Source organism: Eurytemora carolleeae, unplaced genomic scaffold, assembly GCF_000591075.1.
Source record: "Eurytemora carolleeae unplaced genomic scaffold, Eaff_2.0 scaffold441, whole genome shotgun sequence".
Taxonomy (NCBI): domain Eukaryota; kingdom Metazoa; phylum Arthropoda; class Copepoda; order Calanoida; family Temoridae; genus Eurytemora; species Eurytemora carolleeae.
Window position 1 is genome coordinate 59,488 of NW_019396326.1, and position 19,277 is coordinate 78,764.

Below are 19,277 nucleotides of genomic sequence, written 5' to 3' on the forward strand. Positions count from 1 at the left end.
TTCTTCTTCTCAACAACTTTATTCAGTATCAAAAAAAACATATTAGCCATACCATACTATATCTCATTTGCAAAAATTGGAGAGAAAAATTCTCTCATTATATCTTCGTTTATTATAAAAATCGGCATAACTCAAAATTATTCCCTTCGAAGAATCCCTTTCAAAAATCCTCTAGTTGCGTTCGAGAACGAAACACGGTCTCCTCACCTTAGAGAGTTTGGAGTAGTCGAGTAGATCGGGACGATGTCTATGAATGAGAGCGCAGAAGGCGAGACCGTCCCTCCAGGACAAGTGGAAGTTGTGCACGCTCACATCCTTGTAGGGAGCAGTCTTGCGCTGGCACCAGAGCAACAATCCTTCCTTGGCGGTCATCTCCTCTACAGAGATATCCTGGATTGCAAACCTGCAAATAGAAACATTTAGATTTCATAGGCTTTGAACTTTTTTAGTCTTTTAACAAGACTTATTTTCGAACTAAGCATGGGTTTATTTGTTAACCACCACTTGGCGCTTTTCATGGACAATATTCTCCCATAAAAAAAAATTCTTGTAAGTTCACTTAAAATGTTCCCCCTTTTAGTGGGGCATCACGTGACCCCAGGGAAGGTATATAAATGATTAAAAAAAAATTGTGTTGAAAACTTTTTTGTTCTTTTTTTGTACACAAAGAGAACATGTTCACAATTTAAATGGAAAATGGGCGCGAATTGCCCTAAAAGCCTAGAATATAATATATATATACATAAAAATGAATAAACCTTAAGGAACATTTAAACCTAGATAAACCAATACAATTTAATATCCGGATACTCACAGCAAATATAAAGTATTACACACCACAACTTAATGGAATATTCACGATTCTTGAAATGATTTTTATGATTCTTTTTTAAATTAATTATTATTACTAAGCAATATGTTTTTTTAATATGTAACAAAATTAAAATTTTCATTTGAAGATCATTTGCTCAGAAATATTATCAAAAATATATTCAAAAATATAGTTTCTCCGAAATTTGAAAAATCAAAACAATTGAAAATAGAAAATTAAAACGCTCCCCACCGTTGAATAAGTGAAATGTTAAATGTCTAAAGAAAGTTTAAAACTAGAAATTTATTTAAATATATTTCCGTTTATTGAGTTAAGGTTCGATATCGAACTACCACCTTCTCAATAAAGAGGAACATGAATTTCAATCTCAAATTTTAAAGTGAATTTTAAAAAGGGAAAAAATTGAATTATCTTTAAGCTAGAAAGATAAACAGTTCATAAAACTGAACATTTAGATTTTTGCTTAATCCATATAACGGGGGGGGGGGGAATACCCTGAAATTAAAGGGGGCGTTACCTGAGGATAATTGTCCAGATCATACCAAGGGTCATCTTAACGTTTCCATCAACAATTTCTAAAATAAATAATTTAAATATATATATTGGATCACGAGAAATAATTTAGGGATAAAAATTAGGTGGTTTATACTATTTTTTTAATCAGAAAAAAATATCGTCACGCCTTTTTAACGTAAATGAGAACTTTTCAGAATGTTTTTAACTTATTTGCACTTTTTGAAATGGAGGTTCAATCATATAAATTTTAAAGCCCTTTAAGTGCACTGTGTTGACAGGTTTCTACTAGTATCTCAGAAAAGTTTGTCCTTTAAAGGGACTATACACGTATTTACAGAGGTATACCCGATTCACAACTAATTGAAAAAAATTAGAAAAAAAAATTTATTTTAAAAAATATGGATCTTATTTATTCTTGATTAGGCAAAGGTTTACAGGGTACCCTTGTGAATCGGGCATGACACTCTATAACCGAAGGGCCACCTAAAATTACGTTTACAGTCCCTTTAAAATATTGTAGATAAGGTAGCCCAGCTGGTTCCAGTATAGTTGACAAAAAGTAGATTTATCACACCAGTATAAAAACAAGACGGGATGACTTTTTCTTTATAATTCTCGAGAATATTTTATATATTTACAGAAACTTTATTTATTGGAAGACGACTTTTGGACTCAAGATATCATTTTAATGAAGGACTACAGTGTTCACAAACCATTTCACTTAACTAGTGATATCTAAGGTACAGTAGGAAAAGTATTAGCGTTGACACTTGTAACCACATTAATTACGCTTAAATATTGCTTATATGTCGTCCTTCTTTTCCACAGTTTTCCTATTCTTACTGGTTATGCCCCCAATTCAGAGATGTGTTTTCTTTTGATATAATTTATGTTTTAAATCATTATAAAAATAATGTAGCATCCCCCTCCTTTAATCTCTTAAAATCGTATTGCGGGAAATTTGGTAAAAATACACCCCGGATATACTGAATATCGATGAATATATAAAACACAGATATGATAAGAGAGGTAGTCATCAAAAACTGATTTCTCATTACAATTTGTATTTTAAAGACCTTGCGAAGTTTGAAGCAACATGAAAAATTAGACTTAACAAGCCAGTTATTCCCACTTTTTACTCCAACACAGGTTTAAATTCCCAAAAATAAATATTGTTTACAAGAGAAAAAGAGTACTTCATAACTGGGTGAAAATTTAATAAATTTTTTATCAAATTCTTGCCGGAAATTATTTGTTTGAACACTATTCAACTTGAAAATATGTTAACTGGATTTCAAATATTATATTTTAGATGAAAAATAGATAAAAATATTGGGAAATTGAGAATTTAATTTTAGTTCAACATATATCGGACCTAGAATGTTGAAACAGATATTTGGAAATAAAACTTTTATAAAACTTTTATACTCAAGCTTTCAATAGAGAGAAAATATCCCTTTTCACCCTTGAAATTTTAAATATAAAAAAATACTTATTTATAGAAAAAAAGCGCATACAAATGTTTAAATTAAGTAGTATGTAGTGCCAGCGAGACCGATAAAACTGTGAGAAAAGGAAAACAACATTTTCGTAATCTTATGTAATTCAAATTCTAATTAATTAATTAATTAATGTAATTAAAATTTAAATTTAAAAATTAAAATGTAAAAATTGTGCAATTGAAATTGTTTTTAATTAAATATTTAGTCAAATATATATCTATTTATCTAAAGCATGAAACAATTTGTTTATGAATAAAATGTTATAAGAAGATTGTTGCGTTTCAACTGATATATCTATTTATCTATGTACATTTGATATTGTTATTTAGGAAATATTTTTCCCAGTAGTTAAAAAAGTTAAAATCAACTTCTAAAGGTTGCTCTTCCTATACCACTGTTTACTGGCTCCCACTGTATATAAACAGTTTGTAGAAGATAAGGAATTCAAAAATGTTTTAAACAATTATTCGTCAGAATAATGATTGTATTACAAATTACTGTTCGACTTTCGATAATTCTTTAATAATTTATTTTTTATTTTTGCAGTATTCCTTGTAATATTAAAGCTGTTTAAAAAAACGGTTTCTTTAAAGTTTATCTTTTGTCCCTTCAACATTTGATAAACACAAAAATATAAGAAAATCACATAATTTGTACTGCCTAACCTCGGAGTCAGTTCAAGCAGATTTGTGGATTTATATTCTTTATAAGCCAGTTTATAACTGAACTGGAAAAACTAATGTTTTGTTGTTAATATTGTTCTTGTTGTATTTTTTTGGATGTGAATTGTGAGTTTTATTGTTTTTTTTTGTCTGTTATTGTTTTTATTTTATTTTAGTTATTGTGGTTAATGTTGTTATTGTTATTAATGTTGTTATTGTTGTTATTGTTGTTATTGTTGTTTTTGTTGCTATTGTTGTTATTGTTGCTATTGTTGTTATTGTTGCTATTGTTGCTATTGTTGTTATTATTGCTATTGTTGTTATTGTTGTTGTTATTGTTATTATTATTGTTGTTGTTATTGTTATTATTTACCTTCTGCCCCGATGGAGACAAGTTTGACCCCCTTGCTGGCGATGAAATCTAAAGCTTTGTTTACATTGGCAATCTTGTGGAACCTCATCTTTCCCCTGAATATTATATGGTAGTAATATTATATAGAAGTAATATTTTTAGTAAATTTTGTTTTTTAAATATGCATTATCAAATTAACGAAAAAAAAATAAAAGTTAAAACTCAGAAATCACGAATAAAAAACAAAACATACATCATAAGCATTAAGCAAGGTCGGACTTATATTTTTTTAATGCATCAAGATAAAGATATTAAGATTCGCCTCGAACCACTGAAAAATTTATTTTGATATTTCTTAAATTGTCTGAAGCAAAAACGTCAGCTTTTCTGTTTTGCATTTAATTTGTTTACTAATAAAGATTTTTTTGCTCTCCACATTTTTGAACTCACTGTGAAAAACTTTACACCTATAATGATATTTATTGTTCAACTTTTTGCTTACATTAATCATAATTTATAATCTAAACAAATAAAGAAAAAAAAAACTGAATCAGTTTGAAAATTATAAGAACAAAATTAATTTCAATTATTTTGTAGACAAATTTTGATGCAAATTGGATTTTATGATTTTCAGTGAAAAAAATGCCCAATACGTTCAACCTGAATAATAGTCCATAGTAGTACAAACGTAAAAACACTTTTTATCAAAAATGATAAACAAGTGCGTACACTATTATAAATTTCTCAAATTCTGATTTTTGAATAATATTTCAAATTGCTTTTATCTTTGAACTTAATTTTGTTTAAAATCATTGAAAAATACATTTTTTTAAATTAAAAATATTGTTAACCTGTCAGGTTTTGGTAGAGTTTCTCCTGATATAACTTCAAGCAGCAACATTAACTTCAAACCATTTCTAAATAAACATTGAATTAACATTAATTATTATCATCATTAATATTATTGTTATTATTCTAATTACTTATCCCGCTTTTACCAGAATAATTCCAGAGGATAATATTATGTAAATTCTAATCCAGATTATGGCATTTATATAAATATCCTAAAAGATACAAATTTCGAAGCTTCACGCTTTTCTTTTAATTTTTCTTTCAGCATGTTGCTAATTTTTCCTTTTCGTCTAAGAGTGCAAAATTAAAAAATTTAGAGTTGTACAAAACGAACCTGAAATCCTCCTCGATATTCTCAATCTGTGTGCCAGCCTTCCTCAGGTGGGAGTTCACCCAAGCAGTAAAGGTCTAAACAATACAAGTATCATTATCATCGGTGTTATCATTTTCACAATTTTTAACACTTGCATAAAATTTTAGAATTTCATCGAAAATCATCAATAAAAATCAAAAAACATGTTCACTTATCGTAGATTATTATAACATTTTACTAAAAAGAAAACGCAGTTCTCTAATAACAAGTGATAAATGTTGATCTGTCCATCTTGTGTTTAAAATTACATACACCGTATTCCCCAACAATGGTTGATGATTAAATGAATATATATTCTTATTCGCAGGACAAATATATTCCACCATTGTTAGCCTGCCTACTAGAATATATAAATATCATTCAACTAGAGAAATGAAAATACTGGATAATTTTTCTTTCAGCAGGGGCGGCTTACGATTTTATGTCAAGGAGTGGGGAAATATATTAAATTAAATATTGTACGCGAAGCGCAGCAGATTTTTATCACCACATTGTAAAAATTTCCCCTCTTCCTCTGAAAGTTATAAAGCTTATTTGTTTATTTCTGTCACACCCCTGACGATTAAATGGCGGGACATGCAAAATTTTGTAGACTCAAATGTTAAAAATCTAACTAAAGGAACATCTTCTCTGTAGTTAAGTTCCAAATTTATCCAGATGAAGGATGTCACTGCTATTTTCCGTCTTCCCCCCCCCCTCTTCCATTTCTAGCAGAGTGGCTACCCCCCTTCACTCCCCCTTACGGCGCCACCAATAGAAACAATAAATATGGTTGAACTAGAAATGAAATCCTACAAGTAAATCCATCAGAATTCTTAGGAAAAAAGTCGAATTATTTGTCCATAAATGACAAGGTATGTCAATGAACTTATCTTGTCCCTCTTTTTGATGTTGTATTTAGTATTTAATTTCTCCACTAAAAAACAAATTAAAGACGACATTTCATCTTTTCTTACTTTCTTCTGTTGGCGTTCCCAGAGATTATCAAGGAGTCCTGCACTTTTCATGCTTACGTTCAACTCATTTATCCCGTCCTCATCTGAGGACGAGGAGGAGGAGGACGAGGAAGGCATTGTGTCCTTATAAGAACGTCCTAATACTAGATTATGTCCTATCACTTAATCGGATACTTCTCTCCAATTTCCTCTTCCTTGTAACTCTGAAGGTAGAATAAATATTTCACTGCTAAATATGTGTCAATTAAGAATTCAAAAAAACGAAAAACAAAAAAAAAACCCGAACGGAAAAAACTTAAAAGGTTTTCTTTTTCTTTAAAATGTATTTTAATCTTATTTTTCTATTTTTCGGAATTAAATCTATTTTTAAAAACATTTATATTACTTTTTGGTTTAAGTTCTTTTCTAATTATATTCTTTTTTTGGAACCATATATAAATAACGTTGGATTAAAATAAATTAAATTTATTTTTATTTTTGGAGTTAATTGATCTTGTGTCACGTGTGGGTGCTTTTCAGGCCAATATAACCAGTATATAGAAGACATTCATTGATATATCGTTTGAAATTTGATGTTTTCTGGTCAGAATGATTTTACTTGAATTAGCCTAAACACTAGTTGATATGAGTAAAATTAGAATCACATCAAATTTTTAAATGAGAATTGAGAGAAAGCAATGTCAGTATTATTCAAGATACTTTAAATACATACATTATTGATCTCTGTTAGAATTTACTTGAAGAGAGTCAAATTTTAATTGAAGTAAGCAGAATTCTGGTTAATGCAGAATCCAAGTAGTATTCTGATTGAATTGAGTGCCGGTACGTGTCTGAACGCCGGATCACTGTAATTGACGTAAGCAGGATTATGCTTGTTTCGATTTCTGATGATTGAAGTAAGTAGAATTCAAGTGAATGTAATTAGAATTTAGCGTACAGGCCGTAAATTGATATCAAGCAGAATTATCGTTGATATATTACAACGGATCTTCATGGCTTGGTGCGTGAACTAAATACTGTTGATTGTAAGCGGGTTTTTCTAACAGTGTAAGATAAGAATAAAAGATAAGAATAGTATAAATAAAAACATTTACTGAGATCAACGAAAATAGATTAAGAGGAGAAATATTTTTTCTGGTAGAGTACAATAACAGTTTTTATTTTTATGTACTGCAACTTAATTTTGATAATGCTCTATGCAAGATAGTAAAAAAGAACTGAAATATTTGTTTAGGATAGAAAGAAATCTTAAAAGTTTAATTTTAATCTACTTAGATGTAATTTGATGAAATACTCCCAAGATGATATCCATGTCTAAAAGGTTGACAAGTAATGTTAAGGTGAAGACAGTTTTTGATATCACACAGAGAGACCGGCAATTACTTCTAAATTTAACTATTTGGAGCCTGGGAACTTTTGAATGGAAGGAGGGAGCTAACTAAACCTATTCATAAATTAACCCCATTTCTATAAGAGCTAACCTAACCTTACTATCTAACCTAAGCTTATCCCGTTTTTATAATAGCTAACCTAACCGCAAATCTGACCATTCTCTGAAAATATAACTATATTCCTAAAGACCTGACCCAATTCCTACGTGAGCTAACTCAATTCTTAACCCAGGAATCTTAATCATTAAGAGCTAGCCTCAGTCCTAACAAGAGATAACCCAATAACTTGATTTGCAAATTTTGTTTAAATTTTTAACAGTTACACATTATTAGCAATTACATTCAATCCTCTCTGTTTAGCATAAAGCTATCCATGTTAAATAATATTTTGAAATTTGAGACCCCTAGATAAAATATTAGATAAACACTATTAGTCTGTGAAGTGTAATTTAGTTGATGTTAATGTGTATAGAAATGATGGAAGGGGGAGGGAGGTTTATGCTGGAGAAAATAAAGAATTTAAATGTTCATAATTATCATTTTTAGAACTAAACGTGCTTTCTGTTTAACATTCAGTCCATTATTGATTCTGATTTATAGGGACATCGTTATCAATTTATTGGGACACCCTGTTAAATCTTCCAGTACCTTGGGACACTCTGTTTAATCTTTTAGTGTCTTGGAACACCCTGCATAGACTACTAGTGTATTGGGACACCCTGTTAAATCTTCCAGTGTCTTGGGACACCCTGCATAGACTACTAGTGTATTGGGACACCGTTTAATCTTTTAGTGTCTTGGGACACCCTGCATAGACTACTAGTGTATTGGGACACCCTGTTAAATCTTCCAGTGTCTTGGGACACCCTGCATAGACTACTAGTGTATTGGGACACCCTGTTAAATCTTCCAGTGTCTTGGGACGCTCTGTATAGACTACTTGTGTATTGGGACACCCTGTTAAATTTTTCAGTGTCTTGGGACACCCTGTAACATCTACCAGTGTATTGGGACACCCTGTAAAATCTACTAACCTTTCTCTGCTGTTTCTCCCAGGCTGGGTCAAGGAGTCCCTCCCTCTCCCATTCTTCGTCTTGCTGCATGTACCCATCCTGATCGCCTTCCATGGGAGCCCCGAACTGGTTCGGGTTGGCATACTGTGCCATCTGGAACAACAACAGGTATTAAATACAAATAAATGACAAATATTTTGCCTGAAAAAAAAATTATTATCACGTTAACTTATAATAATCTAATTATGCTTTTTTAGAGGTGGGGAAAAATAGCTTTGGAGAAAAATTGGCATGATTGCTATCTCCTCTTATCAATATTTTAGCTCAAAAATACAATAATCTAACAATCTGAAGTAGGCGGTACAGTTTTTTTAAATATATAAATATTTCCGGAAAAATTGTAAACTTCAATGTTTTGAACATTTTCCGAGCAGTCTCTTTAAGGCAGACAGGGACTATTCGAATGAATACTTTCATGCCGAAAATCTGACATTTAAACATTATCCTTGAAACTGCTTTTTTCCTCTCCAGTGTCCAATATGTCATGTAATAGTCCAAACTTTCTCATTTAAACAACTTGGCCTGGAGCTAAGGCTAGAACTAGAGTTAGAACTAGAGCTAGAGCTAGAGCTAGAACTAGAGTTCCAACTTTGAAAATATGAAATCTCTAAAAAAATAAAAATTCAGATATTCACATAGTTTAATTAGAATACTAAATTGAAAACTTCAATTTCGTTTCAACGTGAATATATATATAAATGTAAATCATATATATATATATATATATATATATATATATATATAGATATTTAAGAAAGCTTACTGAAAATATTTAATCATGGCGTATTTTAGTCCTTGTCAAAAATCATGTGAAAGTTGATCATATTTTAATTAAAATTAAAAAATCTTCATAAATTCAAAAAAAAACAATATTCGGTTAAAAAAGGCTTCCATTTCTAAAATCAATTATGTGACTTTAACTCTCTCATAATAAGAGAGATGTATTGTTAAAAACACAAAAGTTGAAAACACAAAAGTTGAAACACAAATTAAGATTTTTTTGGCTCTTGGTTTTGATTTTGTAAAAGTAAAAAGTGTTCATCCAGTGCTTAGGATCCAGATTCGGATCCGTTGGTCGTTAAATCCGCATTATTTTGGCTTCTTGGATCCGGATTCGTAAAAATAAGATCCACGGATTCGGATATAAGGCGGAAAACATTAAATAAAAATCTATAAAAAACCTTTTGCACTTCTAAACTTCTAAACTATTTAATAAGGGAGATTGTTATAATTTTTTAAAAATAAAATTTTAGCATAAAAAGGGGGAAACAGTTTAAAAATTCTTCTTCGTTCTAAAAATCTAATATATATATATTTTAAGTGCAATACACAGAGACAAGGATGAGAAGGGATGAAGTAATTTTAGATTTCCAACAATATAATATAATTTTACAGGCTGGAAACTGGAACTGAATAAAAGAGAAAGGAATGAAAATAAATAAAAAACAATAAATACAAATAAGAGAGAGAATATTTTCTTACAAATTTAAAAATACTTCAAGACATATGAATCAAGCATTATCCTTGCTACTTACAAAAAGAAAATTTAAAAAAATACATTCCCGACCCCGGAGATAGAAAATTTTGTATTTTTAATTTCCTCTGTGGATTTTTTTATGAAATAAATCTTTGTTACAGAACGTTAAAAACAATCTTTGTTGACGAGCGTTGCAAACAATCTATGTTACAGATCCTTAAAAACAATCTATGTTACAGATCGTTGCAAACAATCTTTATTGAAGATCGTTATCTTTGATGAAGATTGTTGCAAAACAATCTTGGTTGAAGATTGATACACACATCTTTGTTACATGTCCTTAAAAACAATCTATGTTACAGATCGTTGCAAACAATCTTTATTGAAGATCGTTATCTTTGATGAAGATTGCAGTAGGCAGTAGAATGAAAATGAAATGGATCCTATAAGCACTATGATTTTGGAAAGAAAGATCTGTAAATTCTTAATTAAAAGCTTAGTTGGAACTTTGGTAGAAATTAAGAATAAAGATAAAATAGATAAAGATGATACTGGTTTTATTAATAGAACTGTGATATTAAAATTCTTTTTAGACTAAAAGTAGATTTTTTTATATTTTTTCAAATGACTGTTTTATATAGGAAATATGTATTAAGGATTAGAGCTTTAAATAGAATGGAGATAAAATTTCATGTGACCTTTCATTTCCAATGGCATGTCCGATTCACAAGGGTTCCCTTCCCAGATTTAGCTGCTAAAGAATGATTTCTTCAACTTTATATTATGCATTCTCTATAAAATTGAACTGCGCATTTTTTGCTACAGAAACAATTGTGACCTTAACAATGTGCATGCTAGAAAACGACGATATCCTACACATTAATGATCAGATAAAGGTTTAAAAGGGACCGTTCTGAATCGACCACGCCAATCTTTTTAAAGGAAGGTCACTTGAAATAACGTCTGAATTCCTGTTAGGATGAATTTGTATTTTACAAGAGAGTAAGAGCGATCAGCATGTATGATAGTTATGTATGTCTATGGTAACCGCACTATATTCACTGAACATTTATATTTAAACTAGAAAGTTCTGTCCTTTCAAAAATGAATTGCATTTTAACAAAATAAAAAATTGATTTCGTCTTCCAAAAAATGCACAAACTTTTTTTCCATACATTTTTCTTGCTGTAATTGTTTCAACCCTGATTCAGAATTTAAGGTCATTTACTACGGGTTCTCGAGCTTTCTAGCTTTCTAAACTATACTCTAGTAGATTATCTAGTCCAGCTAGTTCTGCCGGTCACCTAGGCTAGGCTGGGACACACCAGGGACAAGGGGCGCGCACATATTTAGAGGAGGAAAAAAGAAAATTTAAAAAAATACATTCCCGACCCCGGAGATAGAAAATTTTGTATTTTTAATTTCCTCTGTGGATTTTTTTATGAAATAAATCTTTGTTACAGAACGTTAAAAACAATCTTTGTTGACGAGCGTTGCAAACAATCTATGTTACAGATCCTTAAAAACAATCTATGTTACAGATCGTTGCAAACAATCTTTATTGAAGATCGTTATCTTTGATGAAGATTGTTGCAAAACAATCTTACTTGAAGATTGTTACACACATCTTTGTTAAATGTCGTTACAAACAATCTTTGTTGAAGATTATTACAAACAATCTTTGTTGAAGATCGTTACAAAAATCTTTGTTGAAGTATAGTTACAAGCAATTTTTGTTAAAAAACGTTACAAACAATCTTTGTATCGTTACACACAATCGCACCAAATTTTATAAGCATCGAGTATTTATAAATTTGCAACTGCAGTGGGAGGGGGGAAGAATAGGCGAAAATATAGAAGGGAGAGGTGGGGGGTAATTAGCATATTTAGAAACGAAGAATGTTTAAATTAAATAAATGACCAAGTTAAAATAAATAAACTGTTTCTGAGTAATAAATTTGTTTAGATTGAGTCATGAAATAATGGAACTCACTCTTATAATTTACAAAAAGTTTGATGATCAATCCGAACTATTTTTATCAGTCTATTTATTTATCCATCTATTCTCTCTATATTTCAATTTGTTTAGATTGAGTCATGAAATAATGGAACTCACTCTTATAATTTACAAAAAGTTTAATGATCAATCTGAACTATTTTTATCAGTCTATTTATTTATCCATCTATTCTCTCTATATGTCAATCCGAACTATTTTTATCAGTCTATTTATTTATCCATCTATTCTCTCTATATGTCAATTGTTACGCGACGCGTAATTTTCGTCACGTTCTGTTTTCCCTCGCCCCTGAATACCCTGGAGTAAAGCTGTGAAGCTCCTACGGAGTATAGTTGAGTCTGTTTCACAACAACCAAACCGGTTATAAATTGTAAACATAGTCTTAGAAACCATACTGTCTGTACACTTTTCTAGTCGTTAAATGTTGATATTTGATAAGATACCTGTGTTGTGACTTCGCCTAAGGAATATTAGGGTATTCTTTAACGATTTGTGTATTTTCTATGGTTTAAAATGAAGATTGATCTTGCTTGTAAATATCAATATCCAGTAAAATAATGAATATTTGATATTTCTTTAATTTATGATTAAATGTGTTTATATGCAAAATATTTTTGTCTCATTTAAAAGTTTAACTTGTAATTATTTTCCTTGTAATAAATAAAGTAATTGCTGTCAATCTTTTTGAACCGTGTACCCTATATCCCAGAGCGCTGGTTTACTCGAGATAAAGATATGAAATGATAGATAGAGTCGAGAGTTTGTGAGACTTTAAGGGAGTTCCGATCAACTTAAGCAGAGCATGCCAAGGTGTGATACCACAAGGAGTATCTAGATATTTTGAGCCAGTAATTTGGTCGCTTAACATCAATTAAACATCAATTACTCTATCTATCTATCCATCTATCTATCTATCTATCTATCGATCCGTCTATCTGTCTGTCTATCTATCCGTCTATCTATGTCTGATCAGTCTAACTTGCCGCAATTCTATCTATTCATGCCAAGTCATGTGCAAACATTCTGAAATTTTCCATCAAACTGTGAAATTATATTTTTAAACTTTTTAAACCTAAAAAGAAATGTTGACTCTACATTTTTTTCTAAAATAAGAATAACAAAAATATTCTTTCATTTATAAGATTTGCTTTCGAAATTTATTATTCATTTCTTCGTATAAATTTTTCCGTTTTCTCAAAATGTTAAATTCCGAGGGATAAAATTTAAATGCTAACCTCGGAAAATATGAATTTACTAGGAATTTTTAGCTCTTTGTGCCCCTCTATATTTACTTTTTTCGACCCCGTTTCTTGTCTTTTGGTAAATCGTTTTGACTCTAAATTTATATAGATTTAACTGTGTAAAAAATACAGATAGAAGATTGTCTAACAGTAATGTTTAAGCAATTTTTATATTTTAAAAAGTAAGAACAGGAAAAAATATGCCACTCCCCCCTTCAGGTTTGGTAGGGTCTATATATGATGCATATATATCAGAGGGTATGGTTCTGAATACATAAATAAATATATTCTCGATGTTCCAATACATTATATATAATATATTTTACAAAGAACAATGACCGCTGTCAAGGTCCTTTAATTCAGATTGTTTACTATTTACAATAAATAAAATGTTGTAAAATATGCAATATAAAGGTTGCACAGTATTATCATAAACTGTAAACATCAAACTAATAAACTAAAATTTTCCTTGGATAAGATTTTGCCTAAATTTTATCTATTTTATTAAGAAGGCAGCAGTAAATGTTTTATATATATATTAAGTGCACTATGCAGTAGAATGAAAATGAAATGGATCCTATAAGCACTGTGTTCAGCACTATATATATATATATATAGTGTCTTGGGACACCCTGCATAGACTACTAGTGTATTGGGACACTCTGTTTAATCTTTTAGTGTCTTGGGACACCCTGCATAGACTACTAGTGTATTGGGACACCCTGTTAAATCTTCCAGTGTCTTGGGACAAAGCATTGTAATTATAATTTAAGAAAGAAAGATAATTTTATTTGTTTTAAAAATATTTGAATAAATTAACAAACTTTGTTTACAGAAGTTCCAAAAAAATTCATAATACTTTTATTTAAGCCTTCTTTTCGCAACCAAACAATTATAAAATCTTATTTTCAGGGATTGTTTGTTTTATTGGAAGTGACACTGATCAAGATACTACAAATGTTTCAGAAAAAAATGAAATATTAAAATTCAATCAAAGTTTGCTTATTAAAACTAATGAAAAAAAATGTTTTTCAAAAATGTCTCGAGTTTCAAATATTTTTCCCAGATATTTCAGCCATGTTTCAAACTATTTTTAATATTTAAAATTAAACTTTTTATCTTCCTGTTTTTAAACTTATGCAACAAAAAATTAATTTTATTATGCAACCGAATATTGGAAGGATTTCATTTTTTTAAATCCTGATTCTAATCTGTTATGAGAAGAGTATGCTATAAATTCAAATATTTTTAGTTTTATATTATAACCGACAAAGAGAAGCAAAAGTGCAGCTTTGTTTTTTAAAAGGCTAGGATTTTGGTTCAAAATGCCAAGATTTTATTAGAAACTCTAGAATTCACTGTCGAGAGTCAGTTTAAAACTGAATCTTGAAAACAAGCAAAATTAACACATAATACCTATTCTGTAGAATATTTAAAAACCTTGGTGCCTTAAAATATTTTAATTGGGAAACAAAAAATACTTAAACTTCTGAATTAATAATTTTGAGGGGAGGGGGAAGGTGTGGAGTATTTTTTTCATCAAAACAATATATATATATATTAAATTTGTAATCTTTGTTTATTGTCTGTTTAAGTGTATGTTTGTATGTCAGAAAATAACTCCTGAAGTTGACTTTGTGAGTTATGTTCGGACTAATTTACCTCAAATTTTGATTAGGGAACCCAATAGAACCTCAGGAATGTATCTAACCTTTTCCCTTTTTTGGAAAATTTGCAAGTTGACATTTGTAAAGGAAGATTCCAGGCAAAGCTGGGTTCTCAGGCTAGTATAAATATACCCCCCCCCCCCCTCAATAATTGTGTAAACCAACAATAAAGTTCTCGACAAATGGCAGGGTTACTTGGAAACAGAGTTCTGCGGTTCTTGTAAATATTGAAAATAAGGATTACAAGGAAGAATATTGAAATACGGAAAAACAAAAACAAAAAATCAAAATCAATGTCCAACGATATTTAAAAAGTTTTTAGTGGATGGATTAAAGGGACTTTCAGGCAATTCAAGTGATGTTCTATTTAAAAAGAAGGGCATGACCGATTCACAATCGTAACCTTTAAATCTTCATCTGATCAATAATGTGGAAGATATCATCGTTTTTCAAAGTTATTTCTGAATTCTAACAAGTCCTTTCATTGTTTCTATAGCAGAAATCCGCAAGTTACTTGTATAGAGAAGTCATAATTGAAAATAAAGTTGTTTTAAGTTAAAAACATTAATATCTCATTCATTCTTGATGATTAGTAGGTTTAAAGAGTTACGTTGTGAATCTGACTTGACACTCTATAAATGAAGGGTCACTTGAAATTCCACCTACCGTCTCTTCCAAAGAAAAATATATTTGTAAGGGTGCAGGAAATGAGTGTTTGGGAAAAGACCGAACTAAACCATCTTATCATTACACAAATATACGAACACTAATACGGGGTTTCTCCGGTCAACGTAAACAACGGGTAATTTCGGAAAGGGGAGTAGGTTGTATAGCTAGACCAGATGAGTAGGTTGTAAAGCTAGACCAGATGAGTAGGTTGTATAGCTAGACCAGATGAGTAGGATGTAAAGCTAGACCAGATGAGTACAGGGGATTATGTTGTAAAGACAGAGAAGAGGAGTAGGTTGGAAAAAAGCAAATGTTTAAAGAAAAAAGAAAATGAATAGTTAAGGGCTAGTAAACCTCAAAAGCCTCTTAAGGTCTTAAGTAATGTTTTGTGGCTTTCACTTGGAATTTAGTTCTGAAATATGTGTGCACGATTATCAAACGAGGATGAGATCTGCAATAAGCTCCATAATTGGGCAACTTTTTAGTAAAATGGAAAAATAACTAACGTTTAAATAGTTAAAATATAAGGTTAAAAAATATTTTTTTTAAACTTTCCCATTGTTCAAGGCTGTTTTTATTTAATTGGGAAAAATTTGTAATTTTCAGGTTAAAAGTTTCTAATTTTTTGGAAAAACTTGAAAAAGGAAGAAAAAAATGCCAATAGAATTTTAAATTTTTAAACCAATTTAATTTAATTTTTTAATTAACTGGGATGGTAACTTTAATCAACCATCCAAAAAAATCATTTTTGAAAGGTGAAAGAGATTAAAATACGTAATTCCCCTTCTTTAGAATAAAATTTAATTTTCAAAAATTTAGATTGTATATATCTGAAAATAGAAGGTTCCTTTCATAATATTAAAATTTGCTGATTTTTTTTATGAAAAAGATACAATTAAGCGAAGAAAAAATATTGTAATTTTGTTGAACTTTTTTAACATTTTTCCTTGGATCAAGTATCATAAATCTAATTTTCCAAGCAGAAAAATATTTTATTTCTACATAAAAAAGATTTCACTTGAAAATACTAATATACAAGATCTAATATTTTCAAGTTTTGTAATAAACTATATTAAAATTTTTAAATAAACCCTGTTTTAGCTGCAGCTGGTGAGTTCATTAAATAATCCTGGATCATATTACAGATTAGTTGTACAGGATGTTAAAATATATATACAGAGGCGTTACTAGGTGGAACACAATTGTATAGGTGTCAAAAAGGTGGAAAGACAATTAATAAATCAATGATATTTTTAAAAATCCCCCTATATATTTCATATAATAATTTGATGGATGAGTAAATTGAATATTTTATGGGTTCTTCAAGCATTCTAAAGCAGTATACTGTACAATTTTCAGTGTAGACTGTAGAGTATAATTTTCAGTGTAGAGTATAGCTTTCAGTGTCGAGTATAGCTTTCAGTGTCGAGTATAGTTTTTTGTGTCGAGTATAGTTTTTAGTTTAGTGCATAGTTTTCAGTGTAGGGTATAGTTTTCAGTGTAGTGTATAGTTTTCAGTGTCGAGTATAGTTTTCAGTGTCAAGTATAGTTTTCAGGTTCGAGTATAGTTTTTAGTGTAGTGCATAGTTTTCAGTGTAGGGTATAGTTTTCTGTGTAGTGCATAGCTTTTCAGTGTAGTGTATAGTTGTCAGTGTAGTGTATAGTTATCAGTGTCGAGTATAGTTTTCAGTGTAGTGTATAGTTTTCTGTGTAATGTATAGTTTTCAGTGTATTGTATAGTTTTCAGTGTAGTTTATAGTTTTCAGTGTAGTGTATAATTTTCTGTGTAGTGTATAGTTTTCTGTGTAGTGTATAGTTTTCAGTGTACTGTATAGTTTTCAGTGTAGTGCATAGTTTTCTGTGTAGTGTATAGTTTTCAGTATAGGGTATAGTTTTCTGTGTAGTGTATAGTTTTCAGTTTAGGGTATAGTTTCTGTGTAGTGTTTAGTTTTCAGTGTAGAGCATAGTTTTCAGTGTATTGTATAGTTTTCTGTGTAGTAATAGTTTTAAGTGTACTGTATAATTTTTAGTGTAGGGTACAGTTTTCAGTGTAGTGTATAGTTTTTGTGTAGTGTATAGTTTTCAGTGTATTGTATAGTTTTCAATGTAGTGTATAGTTTTCGTGTATTGTCTAGTATTCAGTGTACTGTATAGTTTTCAGTGTAGTGCATAGTTTTCTGTGTAGTGTATAGTTTTCAGTTTAGGGTATAGTTTTCTGTGTAGTGTATAGTTTTCTGTGTAGTGTATAGTTTTCAGTTTAGGGTTTTCTGTGTAGTGTATAGTTTTCAGTTTAGGGTATAGTTTTCTGTGTAGTGTATAGTTTTCTGTGTAGTGTATAGTTTTCAGTTTAGGGTATAGTTTTCTGTGTAGTGTTTAGTTTTCAGTGTAGAGCATAGTTTTCAGTGTAGTGTATATTTTTCTGTGTAGTGTATAGTTTTAGTGTATTGTATTGTTTTTAGTGTACTGTATAGTTTTCAGTGTAGTACATAGTTTTCTGTGTAGTGTATAGTTTTCAGTGTAGTGTATAGGCTTCTGTGTAGTGTATAGTTTTCAGTGTATTGTATTGTTTTCAGTGTACTATATAGTTTTCTGTGTAGTGTATAGTTTTCTGTGTAGTGTATAGTTTTNAACTTTGAGTTAATGATGTTATATATACTGGACACTAAAAGTGTAAAAATATCTAGGGAAAAATTTTAAGAAATGTTAACCAAATCCCCCCCTCCTCAGCCTCCTGCAATGATGGCTTGTATCATGCATGATTTATGATCTTAAAATCTTAAAACTGGAATTATTGAACTATGTGCATATACTGCAGTAGAATCCGTGTTAAACTACAAAATCGTTAAATATTAAGATAAATTACTTCTTTTGTAAAAAAAATTACCCCTTTAAATAATTTACACCAGCTAAAGGGCCAGAGGCGTTGCCATTGGTTTATTTTTTATTTATTATCATAGTTACTCCCGGCGTTTACCCGCGCTTGGTGTTAGCTCAAGTGCCCTGCGTTGCCCGTGGAATTTTTAGAACACTTTTAAAAAAACTAGTTTTGAAAAAGAAAAAAAATTGGCCTATGTTACTCCAGGTTATCCATGGAGTTCTTTAAAGAAGTTGAGTCAATTTAATCCAGCCGTTTAGTCAGTTATAACTAACATGTAAATATTTTTAGTAGCTAAGAGCTTGATTGTGTAGATCTTTTAATATAAGAATAAACTTTCATTCAGTGGTGTAAAAAAAGACGACATTTTAAAGAAACTGTAATTTCAAGTGACCCGCAAATTTATTGACAGTGGCATGTACGATTCCCAATGGCGCCCTTAAAAGCTTTGCCTGATCAAGTTTGATAAGATATCCGTGTTTATTTAGAAAACAGATTATTTCTATTTGTGATTTCTCTACAAAAGGGACGGATTTCTTACTTATTATTAGAAATAATCTGAATTTAACACTTTTAAACCTAGAAAAAATACGCCATTGCATCTTTCAAATAATTGATCAGATGAAAGTGTCAAGGGTACAGTCTAAATCTGACATGCCTTTCTTAGTATGATAAGTTGCTTGATATTACGCTTGCAAGTCCTCATATTTGAACCAGTTGAAAAGCCAAAAAATGGATCTAATAGGGTGCCTGTCGTGATAATTTCGTTATGTTCTTTCACCATTTTTACATGTTGGCAGCCCTAAAGGTTGAACCGGGAC

General features: G+C 30.2%; 1 protein-coding gene across 1 annotated transcript in view; it reads right to left on the reverse strand.

The window, feature by feature from the left end:
* LOC111700991 (alpha-actinin, sarcomeric) overlaps window positions 1–19,277 on the reverse strand; it is a 47,881-nt gene that overhangs the window by 23,797 nt on the left and 4,807 nt on the right. The window contains exons 3-8 of the mRNA XM_023472094.1: window positions 8,471–8,602; window positions 5,051–5,124; window positions 4,716–4,781; window positions 3,886–3,980; window positions 1,350–1,407; window positions 208–403 (exon numbers count right to left, since the gene is read on the reverse strand). Of these exons, the coding sequence (XP_023327862.1) occupies window positions 208–403; window positions 1,350–1,407; window positions 3,886–3,980; window positions 4,716–4,781; window positions 5,051–5,124; window positions 8,471–8,602 (621 nt within the window). The remainder of the gene's footprint in view (window positions 1–207; window positions 404–1,349; window positions 1,408–3,885; window positions 3,981–4,715; window positions 4,782–5,050; window positions 5,125–8,470; window positions 8,603–19,277) is intronic.